Source organism: Marmota flaviventris, chromosome 14, assembly GCF_047511675.1.
Source record: "Marmota flaviventris isolate mMarFla1 chromosome 14, mMarFla1.hap1, whole genome shotgun sequence".
In the NCBI taxonomy this organism is placed as follows: Eukaryota; Metazoa; Chordata; class Mammalia; order Rodentia; family Sciuridae; genus Marmota; species Marmota flaviventris.
The window spans coordinates 21256025-21283223 of record NC_092511.1 but is presented as its reverse complement, the minus strand read 5'-3'; the positions used below and the strand labels follow the sequence as shown (position 1 = coordinate 21283223).

The 27199-nt window shown below is 35.7% G+C and overlaps 1 protein-coding gene across 2 annotated transcripts in view; it reads right to left on the bottom strand.

Annotated features, from left to right (window-relative positions):
* The window catches only part of Babam2 (BRISC and BRCA1 A complex member 2), a 395729-nt gene that overhangs the window by 287349 nt on the left and 81181 nt on the right, over positions 1 to 27199 (bottom strand). For both annotated transcript variants that reach the window (XM_027933462.2, XM_071601451.1), the window contains exon 4: positions 23901 to 23995. In XM_027933462.2, coding sequence (XP_027789263.1) covers positions 23901 to 23995 — 95 coding nt within the window. The remainder of the gene's footprint in view (positions 1 to 23900; positions 23996 to 27199) is intronic.

Sequence of the window (27199 nt, the reverse complement as noted above, 5' to 3'; positions counted from 1 at the left end):
AGTGAAGCTAGCCAATCCCTAAAAAACAAATGCCAAATGTCTTCTTTGATATAAGGAGAGTAACTAAGATCAGAGTAGGGACGAAGAGCAGGAGAAGAAGATTAACATTTAACAGGGATGAGAGGTGGGAGGGAAAGGGAGAGAGAAGGGAAATTGCATGGTAATGGAAGGAGACCCTCAGGGTTATACAGTGGAGGGGGTAGAGAGAGAGGAGGGGAGGGGAGGGGAGAGGTGGGGAGGGGGGAGGATGGGAAAGGCAGCAGAGCACAACAGACACTAGTATGGCAATATGTAAATCAATGGATGTGTAACTGATGTGATTCTGCAATCTGTGTATGGGGTGAAGGTGGGACTTCATAACCCACTTGAATCAAAGTGTGGAATATGATATGTCAAGAAATTTGTAATGTTTTGAACAACCCACAATAAAAAATTAAAAAAAAAAAAAAACTATGCCATGAGAACACAATTAGCAAAATGGCATCTATGGTATTTTATAGAACGACTGACTCTATTTCTTCAACCATAAATTGTAAAGAAAAAAAAGAAGATAGAGAAAACCTATAAATTAAAAGAGACTTTAAAAATATAACAATCACAATGCATAGACCTTAATTCAAACTATTAGAAATCCAAACAATGGTTATTTGATGATGCTAGGGAATTGCTATTAATTTTTTTTAAAAAAGATAATAGCACGGTGGTGGTGCACGCCTGTAATCCCAGAGGCTCAGGAGGTTGAGGTAGGAAGATCGCAAGTTCAAAGCCAGCCTCAGCAAAAGTGAGGCACTAAGCAACTCAGTGAGACCCTGTCTCTCAATAAAATACAAAATAGGGCTGGGGATATGGCTCTGTGGTCAAGTCCCCCTGAGTTCAATCCCCAGTACCAAAAAAAAAAAAAAAAGATAATTGTATTTTGGTTATGCTTTTAAAAAGATTACTTATTGTTTTGAGTAACACACTGAAATATTTATAGATTACACAGCATAATTTTAGGATTTGCTTCAAAATACTATCTTAGGCAGCAAGTGGACAGGAGTATAGATGAAACAAAACTATAACTTGACAATTACTGAAACCAGGTGACAGGTCCATGGGGTTTCATACACAACACTTCCTTCTTTTAAACATGATTTTAAAAATCTCCAAAAGAGGAAGCTTTTTCAAATGAAGATATATAATAGTTGTAGTTAATTTGATTTATAAAAATTATAACAGAGCATTATGCTTAGATTTCTAAAAATGGCTAATTACAAACTTATAGACATGGCATGATGCTAAAATGTTAAAGAAGCTCTGTCACATTATCAAGAATACGAGCAATAAAAAGTGTTGGCGAGGATGTGGGGAAAAAGGTACACTCATACGTTGCAAATTGGTGCAACCACTATGGAAAGCAGTATGGAGATTCTTCAGAAAACTTGGAATGGAACTACCATTTGACCCAGCTATCCAACTCCTTGGTTTATATACAATGTACTTAAATACATACTACACTGACATAGCCACATCAGTATTTACAGCAACTCAATTCGCAATAGCTGAACTATGGAACCAATCTAGATACACTTCAACGGATGAATGAATATAGAAAATGTGGTACATATACACAATGGAATATTACTCAGCCTTAAAAAATAATGAAATGATGGCATTTGCAGGTAAATGGATGGAACTAGAAATTATCATGCTAAGTGAAAAAAACCAATTCCAAAATCCCAAAGGCTGCCCAATGTTTTCTCTGATAAGAGGATGCCGCTAATCTCCACAGTGGCGGGGATGAGGGAAGAATGAAGGAACTTTGAATTGTGCAGAGGGGAGTGAGGGGAAGGGTGGTACTATGGGGATGGAAAGGATGGTGGAATGAGAATGACATTATTACCCTATATACATGTATGAATAACTATTGGTGTGACTCTGCACCATGTATAGCCAGAGGAATGAGAAGTTGAGCTCCATTTGTATACAATGTATCAAAATGCATTCCACTGTCATGTATAACTAATTTGAACACATTTTTTAAAAAAGCTCTGTCACTATACTAATCTAAAGTCTTCAATCTGGCTAAATAATTCCTTAATTCTCAAAACCTTCATTAATCCTTTATTCTAAATGTTATAAACATATAACATTGTTTTCTTAGAAAACAAAAATTTTCTCATAGGGCATGTTGCAAAATTAACACAAAAGTTTACAGTTCCATTTTTATAGTTATAAATTTTAAAAAAGGAAGAAAAATAATGGATGTATCTGGTCTCTCTTCAGGAAATTAGTCATTAATTCAATAAACAACATCTCAATTGTTTAAAAAGTTTGAAAATTACTGTTACCAATTATCTGATACTGGAAAAATACATATATATCATAAATATATAGCTAATTCCCAAATCATTTCTATTCAGTTCAATATATCAGTATAAATATAACAAACTCACTTTGAAATAATAAACATTTCTTTTTCCTGACTATATTTTTTATTTAAAGAGTAGATTTAGTGAATTTGGGTTTAGGATTAGTACTGAGGTAGAGGTTGAAACTAAAATGAATTGTTACTTTATACTTTTAATACAACAAATATGTTTTTAAATTAAAATTAAATACCATTGGGATAAATTTTGCTATTTTTAAATTATTCACATAGGGACTGGCTAAGCTAAACATGTTAGCTGTAAGCATCTCCAAATTAACAAATAGTTCTTTTTTAAATGTACCTTTATACCAATTATATGTAATTGTTATATCACTCACTCCTCTTACAAATCAATATTTTAATATCCTAAAGGACTCCTTTAATTTTAAAAAGTGACGGAAGATCTCTGATAGACTACTTTAGATACTCTAAGTAATTAGTTGCCCTTCTTTTTAAAATTCTATAATAATTCAGACTTTTTACTTTTCAATCTGGTTTCTTCATAAATGTTCTTGAAACACATTCAAGAAAATGCAGTAAATGTGTTGAATGTTTTGCTTATAATAATATTGTACTTCTATGGTATTTTCAAATCTCAACAACTTTAAAACATTTTGTTAAATGTATACAGGGTCTCCTGAGTCATTGTCAATGCTAGGCTACAAACCACTCTGTGGTTAAAGGATTACATCAGAACAGTGTAAGGGTAGAGCTGGCACTTCACTTCACAGGTTTGAATATCTTGGCTCTCCAAAGCTTTTGTGGGGGCTGCAATTTGGCATAAAATTCTCAGTCGGATGCAGATAATTTCTCTGAAAAATGTTTTTTAATGGCTAAGGTTTTTGTCTTTTAAAATGTTGGAGACAGCATATATTAGAACCAAGTTCAAAATTTTAAGACTCCTTTTTTCTTTGTTAATGTTCCCATCCCCGCAGCTAACTCAAGTACAGCATAATAATCCCCAACTAAAAACTTTTAGTAAGTACAACAACTCATTTGTATTAATAGATTAAATATAAGATTAAAAATCAAAATAAGTTGCTTCCATTATAAAGGAGAACTAGAAGACTTCTCTGTACACACAGACATTCGCTGAGCTCTTTCTTGTTATGATTATGTGTTGCCCTTGGTCGTTTTGGTCTCCAAACTTCTTTTTGTTTCCTTTTTTTTTTTCATTCAAATGTTATCTTCTTCATTACTCACAAAAGCCTTGTGAGAAAGGTACAAATATTATCAGTCTTATCAATAAGGCACAGATGCTAAGTGCCTTGAGCAGTATAACCACCAGCATCCGGTATCCCATAAACAGACTAGAATCATCTATGCTTCACCCATACTATTTTCACTACCTGTGGTTCTCAATTCTGGTTATATACTACTATTGGCTCTCCAAAAACAGCCATTGCCCAGTCTCTCTCCTCGAGACTAAGTAATTAAATTCAAATCTTTGGGAGATAGGACTCAGCCATCAATATATTCCAGATGTCCTCATGAAAAAATCATAAGACTATATGCAGCATACAAGAACAGAGAGTAGAATGCTCAGTGGCATTCACCTGTAACTCCAAGGACTTTGGAGGCTAAGGCAGGAGAATCAAAAGTCTGAGGCCAGCCTTGGGCAACTTAGTGAGACCCTGTCTCCAAAAATAAAAAACAGACTTATGACCCTGAGGGTGGAGGGGAGCAGGGGGAGGTGGTAGAGCATCCTTGGGTTCAATCCCTTGTACTACAAAAAAGAAAAAAGAAAAAGAAAGGTAGGTAGGATGGCAGACATAGTCAATCTTCAATTATCTGCTTGTAAAACCAAGTTTAAATGTCATTTTTTCCCCACCCCAGTCACCCACTTCTCCATTCCCAAGTCAGAAATCACAAGAAAAAAGTTACTGTATTTCATGCCTACATGAAGTATATTGGGAATGTAATATACACCCACTAAAATGTATAAAACAACTCTAACTAAAATGCCCTCTGAATGATGTACAAATTTATGCCATCTTTACAGCTATCTCCCTTAATTATATCTTGTTGCTTCTCATTCTTTTCTGCATCTCTGACCCTCCAACTGGCTTTTCTTCTTCTCCCTGAAGAATTAATAAAAATTTGCTGATGACAAACTCCTGTTTACCTGAATTTGTATTTATTTCACTTAAATTCTTTAAGGATATTTTTGCTAGATATAGAATTTTAAGTGCGAGTTATTTTCTTTTATCATTGAAGTTATTATTAAAATGACTTCTGTCTCCCATTGCTGCTGTTAAGAAGCCAGCTAACAATCTAGTGGCTGCCTTTTGTCTCCTCTGGCTGTTTTCAGATATTTTGTGGTTGTATTTTGTTTTTGTAATTTTGCCATGTTGTATCTAGTGTGAATTGCTTTAAAGGTAGCCTGTTAGGATCAACTGAACTTCCTGAACCTGAAGAATTACAATGATTAATTTTCATATGTGAGATATATCCATTATTTTATAAAACATAACAGGCAAATAGATGTTTACAAAATAAAGATGTACAACTTAATAATCACAAAACTAATAACTATGAAAAGAATGGAACACATGCACAAAACTAAGCTAATCAGAACATTCTATCCCCCAGAGCAACAATGTTCATGAATACAATAACCCACATGAGTCCCAATTCTAAGACTTTGTCTTCTTCACCTATGATGTTGGCCTAAAGATCCTGGGAAATGCTATGATGAGACTGAGAACAATGCCAGCATGAGCAGAAGGCAGAGCAAGTCCCAGATGTCAATGTTAGAGCCTTAAAATTAGTCATGCGCCAAGCTAGATATAAACTGGTTCTTTTCTATTATGTGAACCAATATGGGTGCATTTTATGCCAATACTATCCCAAAAAGTTCCAACTACTACAACTCATCATGTGATTTCCCTTCCAGAAGTAATTTCTTCTCCATCTGAATTTTGTTATGACCTTCCTTTTCTAGTTTATATCACAGTCACATTCTGCCTTATAACCATCAATAGCCTGATTTCCACCACCACTGAACTGTGAGAATGGAGCACTGTGCCTAAAATATGAGAGGTGTTCAATAAACAGGTAACGAAGAAACTGTGATTACATCAATGAGTCACTCATCTTTGCATCCCTATCAGCTAGTACAAGGCTTTGATACATGTTTGTAGGAGGAATCAGCAAATCAATGAGAAGACGGCAATAATATTACAAACAGCAGAGACCAGCACTTAAACAAGTTGGATCTTAAAATAATCCTAGAACAATCCATGTGGTAGAAGATTGGAATTGGATAAATCCATATAATATATATACAAATGGTTGTATATATGAATATATATATGCATGTGTATGTGTGTGTGTGTGCGCATCACACACACACTTCTTTGTTCTGTTAGCTGAGAGGACCCAAAAGCAATCACACCCCAGTAGCAAGCAGCAAGCATACCTACAGCATGGACCTTGGTTTCTAATATCTTTCTTCAATTAAAAAAAAAAAAAAGCAGGACTCCTTGGAGAAATGGTTGATTCCAGGACTGGGTCAGGTAATATTACAGTAGATGAGCCTACAGTACCTCACAGCACCAGAAGTAAGAAAGTGCTCAGAAAAGAAAAGAAGGAAGGAAGGGAGAGAGTGAGGCAGGGGAGAAGGGTGGTAAGTAAAGCAAAGCAAAGCAGGCCACCCAACAATAACAACAAAAATCTAACTGTAACAATAGGCCAGAACTGGAAAATTTTGAGTAATAAAATCAACAACATAAGTTTGGGTTATAAAACACAAAATAAATAACTATAAGTAGACACTGATATAAAAAAGATTGAAAAACAAAGGAGAATAAACAAATATTCCATGTGGAAGAATTTCAAATAATTTATTATAGATAACTTTTTTTTTCAAAGAGAGAGAATTTTTTAATACTTATTTTTTAGTTATTGGCAGACACAACATCATTGTTTGTACGTGGTGCTGAGGATCAAACCCGGGCCGCACGCATGCCAGGCGAGCGCGCTACCGCTTGAGCCACATCCCCAGCCCCTATTATAGATAACTTTTCTTTCAAAGAGAGAGAACTTAACTCTCCACATTCTAAATAGAAGCTGTGTGAGCTGACTCCCTTTCAAACAGTATAGTCCCTCAGGAAAAGTGATCAAGGTTAATATCAACAGTAAAAATTCACATTGATAGTGTGTACCCTTGACATCATATGATGAAAACGGCATTGTAACTTTGAGGTCTTCCAACCAAAAGCCCATAGCCACAGTCAAACCATGAGAAATGTACCAGACAAATTCCAGCTGAGGGACATTCAATTAAAATCTGACCAGCTACTTCTCAAAACTGTCAAGGTCATCAAAACAAGAAAAGTATGAGAAACTGTCACAACTAAGAGGGGCCTAAACAGACATGAGGACTAAATGTAACGTGTATTCTATATGGGATCCTGGAACCAATAAAGAACATAAGAGAAAAACTAAGAAAGTATGAATAAAATCTGGACTCAATTAATAAAAATGTGTCAATACTGGTTCATTATTTGTCACTAATGTAATCAAAGAAATTAGCAATAAAGGAAACTGGATGTGGGCTCACAGGAACTCTCTGTACTATCTTTGCAATAATTCTGTAAATCTAAAACTGAAAGTTCTAAAACTAATAAATGGTGCTGGAAAAACTGGAAATGCATATGCAACAAAATGAAATTAAATCATTATCTCTCACCATGCACAAAACTCAACTCCAAATGGATCAAGGACTTAGGAATAAAACCAGAGATCCTGAGTCTAATAAAAGAAAAAGTAGGCTCTAATCTCCATCATGTGAGATTAGGCCCCAACTTCCTTAATAAGACTCCTGTGGTGCAAGAATTAAAATCAAGAATCAATAAATGGGATGGAATCAAACTAAAATGTTTCTTCTCAGCAAAAGAAACAATCTGGGAGGTGAATAGAGAGCCTACATCTTGGGAGCAAATTTTTACCCCTCACACATCAGATAGAGCAGTAATTTCTAGGGTATATAAAGAACTCAAAAACTAAACACCAAAAAAACCAAATAACCCAATCAATAAATGGGCCAAGGACCTGAACAGACACTTCTCAGAAGATGATGTATAATCAATCAACAAATATATGAAAAAATGTTCATCATCACTAGCAATTAGAGAAATGCAAATCAAAACCACTCTAAAATTTCATCTCAATCCAGTCAGAATGGCAGCTATTATGAAAACAAACAACAATAAGTGTTGGCAAGGATGTGGGGAAAAAGGTACACTCATACATTGCTGGTGGGACTGCAAATTGGTGTGGCCAATATGGAAAGCAGTATGGAGACTTCTTGGAAAACTGGGAATGAAACCACCATTTGACCCAGCTCTCTCTCCCCTCGGTCTATACCCAAACGACTTAAAAATAGCATACTACAGGGACAAAGCCGTATCAATGTTTATAGCAGCACAATTCACAATAGCTAAACTGTAGAACCAACCTAGATGCCTTTTGGTAGATGAATGAATAAAAAAAAATGTGGTATATACACACAATGGAAGATTATTCAGCAATAAGAGAGAATAAAATTATGGAATTTGCAGGTAAATGGATGGAGGTGGAGAAGATAATGCTAAGTGAAGTAAGCCAATCCCAAAAAGACAAATGCTGAATGTTTTCTCTGATATAAGGTGACTGACTCATAGTGGGGTAGGGAGGCAGAGCATGGTAGGAACAGAGGAACTCTAGAGAGGGCAGAGCGATGGGAGGGGAAGGGAGGGGGCATGGGGTTATAAATGATGGTAGAATGTGATGATCATTATTATCCAAAGTACATGTATGAAGACATAAATTGTGTAAATATACTTTGTATACAACCAGAGATATGAAAAATTGTGCTCTATATGTGTAATACAAATTATAATGCAATTCTGCTGTCATATATAAATAAAAATAAATTAAAATTTTTTTAAATGTTTTTAAAGTAGCCCTTCTCTTATAAGACCCTATTTACCAAAAGCACACAGAACAAGCTAGTTATAAGACCAACCTGGAAGCAAGTGGAGAATTTAGACATCTTAAGGAAATATAATCAATAATCAACTGTACATTTTTTTAAAAAAATGCATAATAATTGACTTTGAAAAACTATTATATCCACATGAAGTTCATAACTATTTCTACATGTATACTTAACAGTAGGTGGCTAAAAAGTCATACCATCAAAAATTCCTGGAATCTTCAATACCCTAAGGGGAAAACTATGATCCTCAGCTCATGAGCAGCTCACAAAAGCTTTAACATGCTGGTAAACCATATTAGGAAGGAAAAAAGGAAAACAAAACCCATGTCTGGAATAGTTTCTTAAAATCACAGCATAAACTAGAAATTAATAATCCCTTAGCTTTGTATTCCAAACCTCTTAGAATCTGCCTCGACCTACCTCTATAACTGTACTTTCTAGTGTTTGCCTATGACAGCAAACTCTACTCTAAGCAAACTGGTTTGCTCAGTGCTTCCAACATGTCATCCTTCTCTGAAGCTTGTCCCCCTGCCTACAGTGTTAGTCTCTCCTCTCTTCATCTTCTAAATCCTACTCCTGCTTGAAGACCCAGCTAAAACCCTTTTTCTTCCATAAAGCCTCAAATCACCCAAGGCTCAACAATCATGACGTTAGCAGGATTCCTGCACCACTGATGTGGTACTAAATACATTCGTTCATTAAAATACAAAACCTTAGTGTGTACTTACTGGTACCTGCTATCAGAGGTATTAGGAAAAGCAAAGATCAGTAATACAAGAGTCTCAGTCTTCAAAATGCTCTTGGAATCAGCTCCTCACCTTTGGAAAATCATTCCTTGCAATGTGGAAAAACCAGTAATCTCTTTTATGAAACAAGGGATCAGATATGACAGCACAAATGTAATTCTTACTAAAAGCTTCTTTAAAATGAGGTAGCCTAGGAATTTGGTTCCCTTTTCAGTCTGTGTAAAAAATATTTCAATGACATGTTCTTATCATTTAAAAAGAAAAGTCAAATAGTTGAAAACTTGCAAAGAAGAATTAAAAGTCAATTGAAGTTACACTACAGTTAAGTTCATAACCCACTTGAATCAAATGCATGAAATATGATATGTCAAGAGCTTTGTAATGTTTTGAACAACCAATTAAAAAAAATTTGAACATCCTTCCAAAAAAAAAAAAATGCTCTTGGAATTACAGAGAAGACTAAAAGATAAGCAATCAGTAGCAAGGTGTGTGACTGTACTGTGACAATACACTGTACTACAACTTGTACAACATTTCTCTTTTAATGTTTGCGTCCAGTTTCTCCAATTAAAACACAATCTTCCTGAAAAGTAGTTCTTCCTCTATTACTCAATGCTAACAAGTTAACCAGAAACAATTCTGACGTTAGTTTAGTAACACTTGCACATTTCTCTAGAGAGAAACACCAGCAAAATCTCTGTTCATAGACATTAGACTGAAAATGATGAATTAATAGATGGCTTGTCAGTAAGTTATTAACCATAGCCAACTATTACTTATTCACAGTAAGGGACAATAGGGTTACAAATTCACAAGTTACCACCATTTTACTAAGTCAACAGTGTTAAATGGTGCTCATTGTTTTCTATGAGTAACAACATTTAAGAGAAAGGGCTGGTTTGAGATAAATTTTTTACATTCCTGAGGAGGTACTAATAATCAGGGGCAGGACAAAAGGATAGAATCCAATTTTAAAAGATGCTTCCGGTGAATCTGTAATATCTATGGTAATCCACCAAGTAAAAATACATTGAAAAATGTGGAGGACATAAGTGCATGGGCAGGACACAGAAAAGCACTGAGTGGAAGTAAGCTAAAAGGGTAACACTCGTCTCTAAATGAAGCTGTATTTCTCAGTACGTCTTTGCATTTTACATGATGTTAAAAATGAAAATACACTGAGCATGGTGGTGCACACCTATAATCACAATAGCTCAGGAGGCTGAGGCAGGAGGATTGAAAGTTTAAAGCCAGCCTCGGCAACTTAGCGAGACCCTGTTTCAAAAAGGTGGGGGGCGGGGGGAAGCACCTGGTGGTGTGGCTCAGTGGTTAAGCACCTCTGGGTTCAATCCCCAGTACCCTCCCCCCAAAAAAACCCTCATTATTATAACTTAAAAATCCAGCTCTTCCAAGGGAATGGTGGAGAGAATAGGAAATAATAATGAGAGGATGACAAAAACAGAGGACCAACCAAAGGTAATGGATCATCTCTGCAACCAATCATTATAGAGCTCCTCTAGATAAGCATATTCTTGAACTGCAATGGTTTATACTCAACTCAGTGCCTCATTTTCCCAAAGGCATATTTTACAAATTCAGTCATGTAAATCAAAACTGGCAACATCTGCTAAATGTTATATTTGCCATTGGATTTCAAAAAATAACTTGGTTTGCCTTTTTATCATTTGTCTTATGAGTGTGAACATTTTAAATGTACCTTGTTTGTACTTTCAAGATGTTCTGTTTTTCTACAACTATGCTTTTAAAAGCCTTGTTTATACCACATGCTTTCAAAATTATATGTGTGTATGCATATTAATAATCTTCTCCTTAATCCACAATTGGCTATAATAGCAACAATTTTGGAAAAATAGATGAAATCATAAATCATCATTTTTAAATCAGAAGCCTTCCACTGCCTCCCTTTAGGAAACACATTTTTAAAAAAAGAATAACATCGACTTCCTTCCCACTTCATAAAATGCTTCCATGACTGATAAGTTAAAATAGACGATGGTGGAAATACAAGTAAGAGTTTTTAATTTATCAATGCATAAGCCAATTTTCCATCAAAATTTCTAGTAATTCTCTCATATTCTCTTGGGTCATTTTTTGATGCATCCTTTGATTACAAGCTGCATCTGACTAAGAGAACCAGAGTCACCCTATCTAAGTAAAATTCTTATTCTACACTAGGAAAATCTACTGAAGCTTAAAAATCCAGGTTTTTTTTTTTAGATGTTCAATAAATATTTATTGATTGAATGGACATTGATTTGATTAAACATCAGAAAACAAAACACTAATGAGCTTCCTGCATTCTCCCTTGAGCCAGATTCTCAGACAAAGAAAACACTGAAGGCACTAGAGGTAGCAGTGAGAAGGAGGGCTGAGTGTGGTGGTGTGTGGCCCCAGGACTCAGAAAACAGAGGTGGATGACCAGATGGCAACATAGGGATAAACTGTCTCAAAACGAAAAAAGTGTGCACTAAGGGTTCAGACACTCATTTATTAATCATATGATCTTAAGTGCTTTTCTTAACCTCTCCAAGCTTCAGTCTCCTTTTCTTAAAAGAAGAAAAGTAATACATATTTCAAGAAGTGTAAAGAAGATTGAAGTAATATATATTATATATTAAGCACATTCCTGGGATGCAGTAAACACTCAATAACTGAGATTAATTAGTAGTGACCTTTCACAACTTCTTGAAGAACCTAGGACAGTATGAGCTTGACAAGAATGGCCTTGGCATTCATAGTAGTCCCAGAAAGCCATCTGCTGGAATAGCCATTGTCCTTTAAAGCCAATTTTGCCTTAAAGGAAAATCTAGGCTTTCTTAAGAAGCAGTAGTTACGGAACGCTGTGTAATTTTTATGAATTAATTTTAGAGGCCATTTTTATTAGCATCAAACATTTTATTAATTACTAATTCTGATTGATTCTGTATTCTTACCAAAAAAGTATATGGGATTTTATGGTTCACTAAAGACTTTTGTACTTTTGCTTTGAAAGTAAAGGATAAAAATCATATGCTTTCCAAATACAATACAAATAACATGCTGCTATGGGGATACAGCAGCTTTGTAAAGACCAGCACTCTCAATAAGAACAACTCAAAAGCAACATAAAATACAGAAATCAATTGGAAGGCATCTGCTCTCAGCAGAAACAATAAGAACTGGAGGGTCAGAAAATCCAGTATGGAGAGAACCTCAGAGAAGCTGACTTCTGCAGCTGCTTTCACCCTGTGAATATTTGCAAATTCTGGGCACAGCAGGAAAGCTGGGAATCTAGTCCACATCCAGTCACAGAGCTGCTGCTGAGGCTCAAAAAAACCATGGGAACTGTTGGCAGAGTATTGAGAGACCTCAAACATGCAGCCAGTTGCCCTCAAGACTTTGATGAATTCTGGCACAGTCCAAGATGAGAGGCTAAAATTTAAGAAAACGCATCTGAAAAGCAGAACACAGCTATTTTGCAAGACAAAATTTAGAATCTGGATTCCATGAGGGTGAAGATCCACACTATTTATGTGTTCAAATATTTGATAAATAGCACGGCATTCTGTTTGAAGATGTGTTATGGGCCAACACTGACCATTCCAGGCTCCCAATAACCCCTGGAGCTCTCCTACAGGAACAGGCGTGGCCTTACCAAAGCCATAAAACAGCCTCAACTAGCAAAGTACCCATCTGGAGGAGATGATCAGCCTGTGTGCCTATCATAGAGAACAATGAACCCTCTTTCCAGAAGAAACTGGCATCCTTGAGCCTCTTTAATTTTTTTTGTTTGTTTTGTTTTGGAGTGGTTTGTGTGTTTGTTTGTTTGTTTTTCTGGTGTGGGGGATCAAACCCAGGGCTTCACACATGCCAAGTGCACACTCTACCACTGAGCTACATTCTCAGCCCAATCTCTGGATTTTTTAACTGGAATACCTGACATTTATTTAAAACTACTTGAAATACCAAATACAGAACCATGTGACTGATAACTAAAAACAAAAGCAAGCAAAACAAACAGATCCAAGTGTGGTCCAGATATTAGAATCAGTTCATAAAGACTTGAAAAAAGAACATGGTTAAGATATGCAAGACAATGAAGAAACTGTGTAGAATATAAGTAAAAAGATAAAAGAAATTCACCAGAGAATTGAAAACCTATAGAACCAAAGAGAACCAAAGAACCAAAGAGAACTAGAGAATTGAATAATACATTATCCAAAGTTAAGAACTCCTTAGGTGAGTTTAAGAGAGGAAAATACTAAATTGGAAAATAAGTTTGGCATTACCACTTGGGTCGCTTACTCATTTATTGATTCTCGTCTTCTCAATCCACCCTTCTTTAACCTGTTTATGAAACTGGGGCTGGACCCTGTAAATATTTTCCTTTGCCACCTGGTATAATGTCTAGCTTGCCATGTGATGTAGGGATAGTGCAAGTCACAGCAGAAGAAAGAACTTCTCACACTGAAGCTGGGGTACTTTTGGGTGAAGTTGCCAGAAGCATGCTGACACCAGCAGTGCCCACCCTCCAGCCTATTTCTCTATACAACTCATTTCTACTCAACAGCCCCAGGTTACTAGCATCCAGTAGGCCACCAGCACCAGCTCTGGCTCCCAGCACCCCAATGAGGGTCCCCATCTTCCAGTGGGCTGCAACCATACCCTCTCCAACAAGCAGATAGAAATCTCAGTCTTGGGGCAGGGAGCGGGGTTGAGGGATGGAGAATGGGTCTTCCAAGTTGGTTCTTTCTTAGGTACTGCTACTCTGTACACTGTTCATCTTCATTCTTTAAAGTTAGTTCTGTTAGTCCTTTAAGTAGTCAATAATTCTCTATATTCAATTTTCCCTATTCAAATTACCAGTATGATTTGTATTCTGGCTGGACCAGATATCTCAAACTGACTTACCCTCTATACCATGTGTGCCTGGCAAGTTCTCCCCTCAACAAATCCCCACAGAAATGCATACATATAGTCACCAAGACATGCACAAAAATGTTCCCAGTAGCACTATTCACAACAGCAAAAATACAGAAAATAACACAAATGTCAGTCAATAGTAGAATGGATAAATAAATAAACTGTGGTACGTTCATACAGTGGAATATTATTGGCAATGAGCATGAATAATAACCAAAAAAAAACTATCAATAAATGTTAAATGAAAGAAGCCAGACACACAAGTACATCTGTTTGATTCCATTTGTATAAAGATCAAAAAGAAGTAAAATTAATAATGGTAATGTAAGTCAACATAGCATTTCCTCTGAGGCAGGGAGATCAAATAGATGGAAGTGGGTACAATTGGGGGCCTCCCAAAGCTGGAAATGGTCTCTTTCTTGATCAAGGACCTAGTTGCATGGATGTGTTACTTTGGGGAAAGAAAACGATATACACTTTGGGAAATCACAGCATACACTTGTGATTTGTGTACTCATTCCTCCGTATGTTATGTTATTCATTAATAGTACACACTAAAATACATGCTATGTACAAATAACCAGAATGTTTCTAAGGCCCTCATGCTTAGTAAACAAGCAGGCTGCGGTAAAGTGCTCCTTTCTGTGTTCCCATAGGACCCTATGCATGCGCCTCCATCCCAGTGCTTATACTTGAGGCTGCAATTCTCTTACTTATCTGTCTTGAGCACTATGCTCAGCTTAAAACCATAGATAAGTCTTTTATAGATCTCAAATAAGGCAAAATGAATTTGAAAAATGAGAAAGCATTCTATTTTAAAATGTGTTGTAGGCCAAGACACTTGGAAGTGTCTGGGAAATAGGAGAACCACATGTCTGGATGGCATTTTTCAATAGTGTGACATGCAGTCAGTCAATTTCAGCTTAGTACAGTTGTAGCATATATTTCATGTATACAGGGGATGGGAACTACTTTGCAAGAATTCATTCAAAGGGTGTCTTGATGTAGATAGCACAGTAAAGAGCAGAGGAGGAAAAGTGAGACAGTGTCAGTACACTCACACTTCATGCAAGCAGAGAAGAGTCAAGAAAGACTCAATCCACCAGTGAGTAGTAGCTGCAGTGGCACTACCCTGAAGAATTTGTCCTGAACACTAAATAGCCCTTATTGTCTTCAAGCTAGAAATTCAGGTAGCAGTGGTTTCCAGTCTCATAGTGAGATTGCAACATGCTCTTCTCATTTAAATTATAATCCACCCTTCCTCCTTGATGCAAGTTTATTTTGAATTAAAATGAATTATCATTATTTGGGGGGAAAGAAATTCAAAATGCCTTTTGAAGCAGCTGAACTTACCAAGGGTATTGCAAAACAGAGGCCAAAAATCATTGCTTTGGAGGTTATGTGAGCTGATTTCTATCCCCCTAATTTTTCCAACATTAAATTTTTTGCTCCTGTTTTGAAATTTTAATCTGAAGTATATTTTTCTTTCTTAAAAACCAGCAAGTCCTTTAAGGAAGACAGAACTTGAAAGGAAACATGTTCATCTAATAAATACATGTTTGCCCCTTAACATACCAGGCTCTCTTCTGATTACTAGCAGTGAGCAAAACCAATCCATTCTCTAATGAAGCTGTCACTACAGTAAAGAGACAAGGGTGATCTACTATCCCAGTCTGCCTGCGACTATCCTATTTTAACATTGAATGCCCTGCATCCCACAAAACCCTTAGTCCCAGGCAAAGCCAGGCAGTTGGTCACTCCAGCAGAGACAGGCACTAAATATGTTAGTTTTCCATCACTGTGACAGAATACCTGAGAAAAATAGCTTATATGGTTTCAGAGGTTTTAATTCATGGTCATTTGGCCCATCACATGGGGCCTATGGTAAGGCAGAACACATCATGGAGGGGAGCTTGTGGTAGAGCAAACCTGTTCATCTTATGGGAACCAGGAAGCAAAGAGATAGAGATAGACTACCATCCCAAAGTTCCCTTCAAGGAAAGAGCCCCAATGATCTAACTGCCTCCTACGAGGCCCCTACATCCAAATAAATAAATAAGTAAACATCATCAAATAGCGATAACTGCACTGAAGAAAATAAAATATGATAAATGTTGGAGAATAATGGGAAGGAGCTACCACTTTATACAAAGACATTGGAGGTGGCATCTCTAATATAATGACACTTAAAGAAAGGATGGGAACAAGCCATTCAGATAACTGGAACAAGAGTTTCAGGCAGTAAATGGAACTGGAGATCTCCTAATGATAGGCCCTAAGGTGGCCATGCTTAAAATGTCTGGAGGCCTGTGTGGCTAGAGAGGAGTCAGCAAGAAGCACAGTGTAAGGAGACAAGGTGAGAGAAGCAACTGGGTGACAGAGCATGACCCACCCATCACTTAGGGCTCAGCACAAATTCCAACTTCTTCAAAGTGATTTTAATCCCATAATTCCAACCTACAGTAATTTCTATTTCTCATTATAATGAAGCCTCTGCCTCATTTATGGAGCATCCTTTCTTCTTGCGTCATATAGTATATGTTAAAACACTACTCAACTATCTCATAGCATTTTGTAGCAATTATTCCAACATCTAATTACATAATATCTATGTTTTTTTTTTTCATGTATCTGTATCTTTCCCCCTAAAATTTAGCCTCCTTGAAGCAAAATCCTACATTACACAATGGTCATACAGTGTACAATCAATACCAAAGGATAGGAGTTTTCTCAATTGTCTTTTGTTGACTTGTATGCTTTTGCATTAGTAAAGGAGGACACCAATAAGTCTATGCCTTATTCATAATATTATACCCCAAACAGTAGGACAACAGATAGAATAGGATTCAGTAGACAAATAACCACTAACACACTAACTTATACTTCAGGAGCGCCTTTTCAGTCAGTCAAATCTTAAGACTTGAAGCTAAGAGCAAAAGTACAAACAACAAAAAAGCTCTACAAATAACAACCTCTTAAATCAAGAATCAACTCTAAGAGGCCCTGAAAAATACTTCTAAACACATGTGGATCATTTTCATGTTTTTTGTTAAAATTTTTCCATGATTACCATCAAAACAAAATGACTGTTCCCTCCTCTATGTAGCAATGTTGCATCTGCATGATCGTCTCACACTGTTAAAGTTCTGCATCTGTCTCTTCCCTACTATCCAGGGAACATTGCTAGCGCAGAGTCCAGGTCTCATCTCCATGGCCTAGTGCCATTCTAACATTCAATTAGGATTGAAGTAAACAGTTTGATGAATGAATTATTAGCATATATAATATAAAGCAATAAAGAAAATCTAGAGTTTGTAGTGTTGACTTTAAAATTAGTTTTCAAAAATATTATAAGCTTACTGCAAAGCTGCTTCCACTTCTAGCTTGGGAAATGCTATAAGATCAGTTAAGTTTTTTTTAAAATATCACCATTTTATACTCACATCTGAACATCAAAATATATAGTAATCCAGCTTCCTCAACAAATGTATCTCCTTTCAATAAGCAGGAAAAAAAATAAAGAACATATGACTGTAAAAAGATGTTCTTGCTCAGTAGAAAAACTTCACATTAAAAGTTAGAACTATATGGGTACAAGATACAAGGATTAAGATACAAAAATCAACTCATTATATAGTAATAATGAAAAACTGAGAATTAAAATAAAAATCATTTATAATAGCACCAAAAAGAGTAGCATATTTAGGAATAAATGTAGCACAATAAGTGTAAAACTCACAGTCTGGAAATTATAAAACATTGTTGAAACATTTAAAGAAAACCTGAATAAATAAAAAGACATTTCATGTTCTGATTAGAGGAAGGGTTAGCATCATTAAAATGTAAATATAGGGGCTGGGGTTGTAGCTCAGCAGTAGAGTGCTCACCTAGCACATGCGAGGCACTGGGTTCAATCCTCAGCACTACATAAATAAATAAATAAAGATATTGTGTCCAACTACAATTGAAAAATATTTTTTAAAAAGTAAATATAGATTCAAAATAATTCCTATCAAAATTCCAGTTAGATGTTTTGTAAACACTCACAAGTTTATCCTAAAATTCATATGGAAATGCAAGGGACCCATAAAAGTCAAAGCAATCTTGAAAAGAAGTTGAAAAATTCACACTTTCCAATTTTAAAACTCATTACAAAGTCACAGAACTATAAGTGTACACAGAGGGATCAATGGAATAGAATTGAGAGTCCAAAATAAATGCTCACATGTATAACCATTTTTGATAATAGAGGGTTGACAAAAAAATGCCAAAAAAATTCAATGAAGAAAAGATAGTCTTTCTAATGTGCTGGGACATCTGGATATCCACTTGCAAAACAATTAAGTTCATTGCCAACCGCAATCACATCCAAAAAGTTAACTCAAATGTGGGGTTGGGGTAGGTAAGAATAGTTACTTTAGATTAGATAGAGGGGAGTGAAGGGAGCAGGTAGAAAGGAAAGTAGAATGAATGAGACATTATTACCCTATGTACATACATAACCACACGACAGATGGGAGTCTAATCATATATAACCAGAAGAATGAGAAATTATACTCCATTATATATGATGTATCAAAGTACATTTACTGTCATGTATAACTACTTTAAAAATTTTGTAAAAATTTAAGAAAAGGGATACACCTCATTTTCTCCCAGTTTCCAAAAAAAAAGTTAACTCAAAATGGATCAAAGATTTAAATATAACAGCAAAAATTATACAACTTTTAAAGGAAAGCATAAGAGTAAATTTCCATAATCTTCAATTGTATAATGGTTTCTTAGATATAAAACCAAAAGCACAAGCAACAAAAGCAAAACTTAGCTTAATAGACTTCATCAAATTGAAAGTATTTTTTGACACTTAAAAGACACTCCCTTAAAAAAAAAAAACAAACCTATAGATAGGGAGAAAACTTGGCAAATCATATGTGTGATAAAGTACTTGTACTCAGAATCTATTAAGAAATCTGAAAACTCAATAATTAAAAGCACAAATAAGCTGGGCATGGTGGCATATGCCTGTAATCCCAGTGGCTCAGGAGGCTGAGGCAGGAGGATCATAAATTCAAAGCCAGCCTCAGCAACTTAGCAAGGTCCTGAGCAACTTAGCAAGACTTTGTTACAAAATAAAAAAATAAATAAATAAAAAATATTGGGAATGTAGCTCAGTGGTTAAGCACCCCTGGGTTCAATCCCTGGTACCAAAAAAAAAAAAAAACCCAAAACAAAACTTCAATTTAAAAATAAACAAAGCACCTGAATAGACATTTATCCAATGAAGATACAATAGCCAATAAGTACAAGAAAAGATACTCAACATCATTAGCCATCAAGGCAAAAAACAAATCAAAACCACAACGGAATACTGCTTCACACCCACTAAGAACAGTATTATTAAACACACGGGAAACAAGTGTTGGTGAGGGGTAAAGAAACTGGAACTAATGCACTGCTGGTGGGGATACAAAATGATATACCATTTTTAAATATTTATTTTTTAGTTGTAGGTGGACACAATACCTTTATTTTATTTTTATGTGGTGCTGAGGATGAAACCCAGTGCCTCATGCATGCTAGGCGAGCACTTTCCTCTGAGCCACAACCCCAGCCCCATGAGACACGATTTTGGAAAACAGTTCTGGTGGTTCTTCAAAATGTTAAAACAGGGTAGCCACTTGTAAATTGCAAGCCTGAAGGATATAACCCAGAGAAATAAAAACATGCCATAAACAGCAGTAATTATAATAACCAAAGCAAGTAAACAACCCAAAATGTCCATCAATTGACAAGTGGAAAATGAAATGTGGTACAGGCATACAATGGAATATTATTTGGCAATAAAAAAAATAAGTGTTACATGCTACATTGAAAGCATCATGCTAAGTGAAGACAGTCAGCCATAAAGAATCATATATGATATGACTTCATTTACACAAAATTCCCAGAATAGGCATATCCACAGAGACAGCATACAGATTAGTTGTTGCCTAGGGTGGGGAGGACAGGAAAAGTGGGTTTAGGGTTTCTCTTGGGGGTGATGAAAATGTTCTAAATTTGTAGTGACAGTTGCACAATTTTATGAATATACTAAAAACCACTGAATTAGACACTTTAAATAAGTGTATTGTAAGGTATATAAATTGTCTCATTAAAACTGTTATTTTTTTAAAGTAGGGCTGTCCTCCAAATGGAAAGTGATACTCACTGGAAATAACGGCAAGCAAAGGCAACCACCCGGGCTAGGGATGCAGCTCAGTGGCAGCGCACTTGCCTAGCATGTGCAAAGCTCTGGGATGGCTCCCCAGCACCACAAAAAGAAAGGAAAAACAAAAAGACGAACAGTCTTCTGTTGGAGAAGTTTCTACAAAAGATATAATTCAATCAGTGGTTGCCAATTAACAGTTCACAGACTAGAACATAAAAACAGTCAAGAAGGGTTGGTGTGTGGCTCAGCCGTAGAGTGCTTGCCCAGCCTGTGTGAGGCCCTGGGTTTGATCCTTAGCCCCACATAAAAATAAATAAATAAAATAAAGGTATTGTGTTCAACTACAACTAAAAAATAAATATTCAAAAAAAATAGCCAAAAAAATTTAATAGTCCTTGGATTTCCAAAGGATCTAATTCCAGGTCCAGTGGAGTCCAGGAAGCTTTATTTTAACAGGCTTCCCAAATTATTCCAATATACGTCCAGAATAAGGAATCAATGAACCACTAAGCCCTTATTCTATGATTTTTTGATTCTCTGGTGGCTATGAGGCATTATCTCTACATTAGGTATTTGTCTAGTGTTTTACATTCATCTGAAAATCTTGAGTTCCTCAGTGGAACTTGATAATGATTCTGAGTTTAGAAAGAGGTGACTTCATTCAACATCGCAACCCTGCACATATTTCTATAAACCTTATGCATGCCTTTTACTTATAATATTTCAAATCCTCTTCCTTTTTTTTTTCTTTTTTTTCCCAGGGAGAAACAGCAGGTTTAAACAAATTGGTCTATACAAGAGATCACATATATTCTCTAAAACTATATTTCTCACAATGGGCCACACTGGAGAATCCATTTTTTTCTCAAATATTTATAATTTAATAGCATATTTTACATTTAAAAAATCCAGGTAGGGGCTGGGGTTGTGGCTCAGTGGTACAGCACTCGCCCAGCATGTGTGAGGCACTGGATTCAATTCTCAGCACAACATATAAATAAGTGAATAAAATAAAGGTCCATCAATGTCTAAAAAAAAAATTTTAAATGCAGGTAAAATATCGTATTATTATTAATAAATATTTCAGAATCAAATGCAAATTTTCATGGATTTTCAAGATAAAATCCAGACACTTCAAGGAAATCCTATATTTGCCACAGAACTACTTGGGACGACACTCCCGGATTCTAAGGGTCATATTCATTCCCTTCTGCAATGTGTAGTTCAGTAGAAATGTCTAAGGCCTTCTATTTCCCTCTCCATGGGTGATGAAATATGTAATCCCTCTTTATTCAGAACCATATGTATAAAAGCAGGTTATCAATCACTGTGCTGAGAGCACTTCAAGAAAGGGAGGAAAGTATGAACTAAATCCAAGAATTAAACCATAATTGTTGAGAGTTGAATGAACAGTCTCTTCCAAGGTGAGCTGTGCTCAGGTAGTGTCTGCTGGGGAGGAGGCCTAATGGTTAAACCTGTCATGGCATTTTAACCTGACAGATATCAAGAGTAACTTCCCAGGCTATTTGGACATCACCCAGCTAGCGGGGGTGTACTTTGCTTGCTTATCCAGGCCTGCCCAGCCCACTGACCCACAAAGAAGCCTTAAGTAATCCTACCTCAGGCCTTAGACTAACTATCACTAAAGAGTAAGTGTTTCCCTACATTTACAATCTGTCTCTTGATCCAGTGCTCTGATTTTTCAGCTGTTCTTTTTCAGTTAATTTTTTTTTAAATGTGATAACCATACTCAGGGACAAAAACATCAAAAGAGTAGAATTACAATATCAGCTCTGACACAGAATTATATAAATCATGTAAATTCCTCAGCACTAAAATAGAAGAGTGAAATAAGATGAATCTTAAGGTCTTTTCTTTAAATTCTACACCCACAATATTTGCCAATACTGAAGATATGCACTACAAATTATAAAGACAATTCTAAAAAAAGAAGTTGTAAACACATCTTTCACATCTTTTCTATCATAGTGTTCCCTCCTACATCATTCTAGCTCAAAGCCCCTTCTCTCTGTCCTGGATTTTTATAACAATCCTCAATTATAGTCTTCGATCGCTCCTTAATCCATCATATTGACCACACTGCCATTAGGAGAGTCTCCTATCATTTCCTTCAGTGGCACTTAGTCCAGCATTCACTGTACTCCACAATCTTGTCCCAATTTATCTCACCCTTTTTAGCCCTTTCTTATATCAACTTCCATTTCAGCCAATCTGTCAGTACCTTTTTCTGCAACACATTACACAAACCATGGCTTCTTCACATTTTCTTATGTCGTCCCCCTACCTGAAATAGTCTGCCACTTTTCATTTTCCCTTTACTTTTCATGAATAAGTATAAACCTCACCTATACTGCAAAGCTTCTCTGACCACCTTCTTTAAATTCCAGGGGCACTTAGCCTGTGATACATCTTTGGCACCTAGCATATGTTTCCCTCCACTGGGCAGATTTAAGGCAAGAGAGGTTGATAGTGATACTTCTGCCTCATCTTCTGGCAGGTAAGCATCTCAACCTTAATATGGAGTGAATATATGACCCATGGCCTCTAAAGGGGCCATATTTGACTTACAGTCTATTTAAAATCAAATAAAATAAGATCTTATATTCAATTATTAGAAATTTTACAACATACCCATCCTACTCTAGCCAATGACATTTTTATAGCTATGTTCTAAATTTTAAAATCATTCTTCAAGTTTTGGTTAATGATTGCCCTTTAATAATACGAATGACGAAGGGCAAAGATTTTAAAGTCATCAAAATATTTGATTACACAACTTTAATGACACAAAAAAATTCCAGAAAACAAAACTAAGAACACAGTTATAAACAACAATTAAACCTCTGATAGTACAGATATCACAACAAACTTGAATTTGACAAGGGAAAGACAGTCATTTTGTCTGGTTAGAACCTTTTAAACAAAATGGCACGTGTCTTCCTCCATCAGCCATGCAAAACACAACTTTTATATAAACCTCATGTGCTCTGCTAAGTGCCACCACCCCTTATCCTGACAAGGAATATTGCTGCTTTAATTCCAGAAACATTTTATTTCAATTACAAAGATTTTGGTTTTGCTTAGTAAAGACCACTGAAACTGGTCTTTACCCTTTTTATAAATGAAACTGAGATAATACACATACAAATCCAAATTTGCCACTTTCACTTCTACAGAGAGAGAGAGAGAGAGAGAGAGAGAGAGAGAGAGAGAGAGAGCCTCTTTAAAAGCCAAGAAATACTCTCCAAACCAGCCCTGGGATGAAGTGTTAGTAAACATTAGAAAATTGGTTGCAGGCATAAAATACCACGTTGAAACAAAGAAAATGTTTTCAATATGTCTCTCTAAAATGAAGTAAAAGTACTTTAACCAATATGCTGGAGATTTTCATTGATTTGAAATCATCTGAAACTAAAACTTCAATGAATAAAAATCTCTTCTTTAACTATTTTGGCACCTGAAGAGTTATACTTATTTCATGATATAAAGAAAAGTGGGGTGGGCAAAAAATTCACATTTGACAAATGTTATCTGTTAGGCAACTGTTGAAAGCCAATTTTGTTTTCTTTTCAACCAAAAAATAACATCTGAGTGAGCCTAAGTACTCACGTGCAGAGCCGAGGGGTCTGGCAGGAACTCAGCATCCTCTCCAAAGATAAAATCGGGGGGCAGCTCTGGGTATTGGGCATTGAAAATGATATCCCCTGAAATAAAAGAAAATGGAAGTCCTTTCTTATTTCCTTGTTAACGTATGGATGTTCTGAAGAATGTACCAGAAAAACTTCCTAAAGAAATTTAAATGTATAAGACCAATACTTATGAAAGATTAATTCTTCAAATAAAAGAACTGGTATCTTCTTTTAAATTAACATTCATAACACACAATCAAAAAAGTTGAATACACTGTGAATATAAATACCCAAGTAAAAAAGTTGAAGCCGCCCCATCCAAAATACATGCTGATTCTTTTTATAGGAAACATTACTGTCCAATCAGTGCCTGCTAATTAAGAAGCTTTTACTGAAAAACCGATTTGGTATAAACATAGTCCATGCCTTACAAAAAATTAAACATTCATACCTTTGTATAATGGAAAGAATACTTGTCTTGGAATAAAATGAATGTAAATAAAACTCTTTTATCTATTAGCTCAGAGATCTTGGGCAAGTTTCAACTTCTTTAGACTTCAGTTTCCTCATCAGTGAAAGGGGAATACAATAGTACTGATGTCACAAATTTGTTATGAGAAGAGAAGAGATATCTAGTTTATGTCTAGAATAAGTACTCAACAAGTGAAACAGGAGTACTAGTATGCTTGATAGCAGTAGTATTTTAAATGTAAGACTAATTTCAAACTCTAATTAGCAAATTTGTGTTCTCCTACCTCTTATTTCTTTCCTGTCTCCTTCCTTAACTACTTTTTTCCCTTTATTCATCAGAAGATTCAGTCCTCATCACTTTGCTAAAACTAAGATTAGTTTATGGACAATTTAATACCCATTTGGGGTTTCAGTGTGTCAGGGTATATATATTTGTATAAGTGCACATAAACCTCTGAACACGTGCACACTACAGTTTATAAGTCCAATCATTTTTATTGTTCGAATGATAAATCTACATAATTATATCCAAATTTAAACATTCAGACTTCAGTTCTAATTTGAGCCCTTAAATCTCTATGTACTAGGCATTTCAATGTCAGACTCAGCGAGCATAAAAACGTGATTATATCTGTCCCTGTTCCCACCCCTCTTACTCTAGCCAACTACCCTCACCCTATTGCCACGGAGAGCACTATTATTCCTTAATGACCCATGCTGAAACTTACACACACAACATCTATACACATACACCCACACACACACACACACATACACACATATATATAAATAAAACAAGTTATCTCTTTACTTCCCCCCCCAAATGAGGATTTTTTTCCTATAAAGACTCAAACTTTGCTTCAGTACTTATGAAAGACACTAAAGATCAAAGAACCCTGCTATTAAAAAGCTGGCAAATAAAAGAACTCAATCATATTCTCTTTAAATGGCATCCTAGTACTAGCTGCCCTCCAGCCTATAAGATACATTATCACCAAGTAAGTCTTCTTAAAGTATTATTTTATCCCAAAATTTCCTAACTCAGAACACTTCAATGATTCTCTAATGGCAAATGAAGTAAAGGCAAACTTCTCAACCTTTTTTTTTTTTTTTTTTAATCAGGGATTGAACTCAGGGGCACTTAACCACTGAGCCACATCCCCAGCCCTTTTAAATATTTTATTTAGAGACACGGTCTGGCTGAGTTGCTTAGGGCCTTACTAAGTTGCTAAGACTGGCTATGAACTCACCATCCTCAGCCTCCCAAGTTGCTGGGATTACAGGTGTGCACCACCAAGCCCGGCTCAAACTTGTATTTAATACCTCCAAAATATGTTCCTATCTATTTATCCACCCTTCTCTCAATCAACAAACCATAACAAATCTTCTTTCCAGTTGGTAAGTTTCACTGAATGCCCTTCAAATGCTAAAACACCCAGGAGAAATGTTCTCTCCTCTTGCTCAGTTCTTACCATCCTTTATGAGCCAGCTCATATTACCTTCTCTTGCACAAAGCCTTCCCTAAGAAACCTGGAAAACACTGATCATTGTTACTTCTTGAATTCAATAAACAGTTTTATCATACCCCACTCAATTGAGTATTTGATTATAAATTCTCTTTTATTGTTTTACTGTTGAATTGATTTTTTAAATCATAATAAGCACAAGCTACATATGAGGAACTGTGATACACACTGTGTAAATACAAAGATACTTATTGCTCAAAGAGCTTATATTTATTGAGGAAAATAAAACATATACACAAGGACTGGGTGTATAGATCAGTTGGTAGAGTGCTTGTCTCATATGAGCAAGGCCCTAGGTTCAATCCCCAGCACCACAAAAAAACATACACAGCACTACAAGGTAAATACTTTTACTTTGTTTTCCTAAACATACTGTAACCATCCAAAAACCAAGCATTCTTACATTCATCTCACGTCTCTGAGAAAGCAAAGCAAAATACTTATAGATTATACTTAAAAACTGTTCAAAACATGAATGAAATTCATTCTTTGAATTGAATATCTAAATACTAAGAAAATCTAAAATAAAGAATAAAGAAAGCATGACATTAAAATAATTGAAATACTTGTTATTTGCCAGTCTCATGGTTTTCAACTTTTTATTTCTCAGACTAGTAACATTGTAATGAAAATCCTAAGGACCGCTAAAAAGAACAAAGAAGGAAACAAAGAAAAAAGAAGAAAAAAGGATAGGAAGATTGCTCCCAGAGCTTTCTGGAGCTTAGGAATAAGCTTAAGCAAAAAAATATACCCTATGGAAGTTAGGTGTAGAATTCAATTATCAAAAGTAGTACAAGCACCACCTCTCCTTCTACTACGATCATCTCAGATTGTCAACTCTAGCTATTATGAATGATAAGCACTAACAATTATGGCATTCATACAAGCCATGGCTAAGAAGCACTAGCAGAGACAACATGAATGTCCTGATTACTCAATCTATTCAAACACACACAGCAAGTATGATTCTTTAAGAAAATCCATTTGACTTTTTTATCCATGAGATTCTTTAAAAATACATTTTTAAAATTCCTTCAGTTGATTTACTTTAGTTACTTTTAGAAAAAAACAGCAGAGGCATGAGAGTTTTGGAAAAGCCAAACTGGAATCTATTGTGCCTTATGTTTAAAAAATAAATAACATGTTCCAGTAGAATTTTTATTACTTTAGTTACTTACTATAATAAGAGGATCAGAAGGTGGATTTTCAATTTCTCAAAACAACACTAGCAGTAATGACTATTTCCAGAGCAGTAAATATTAAAAATCTGATTCAAAGATAT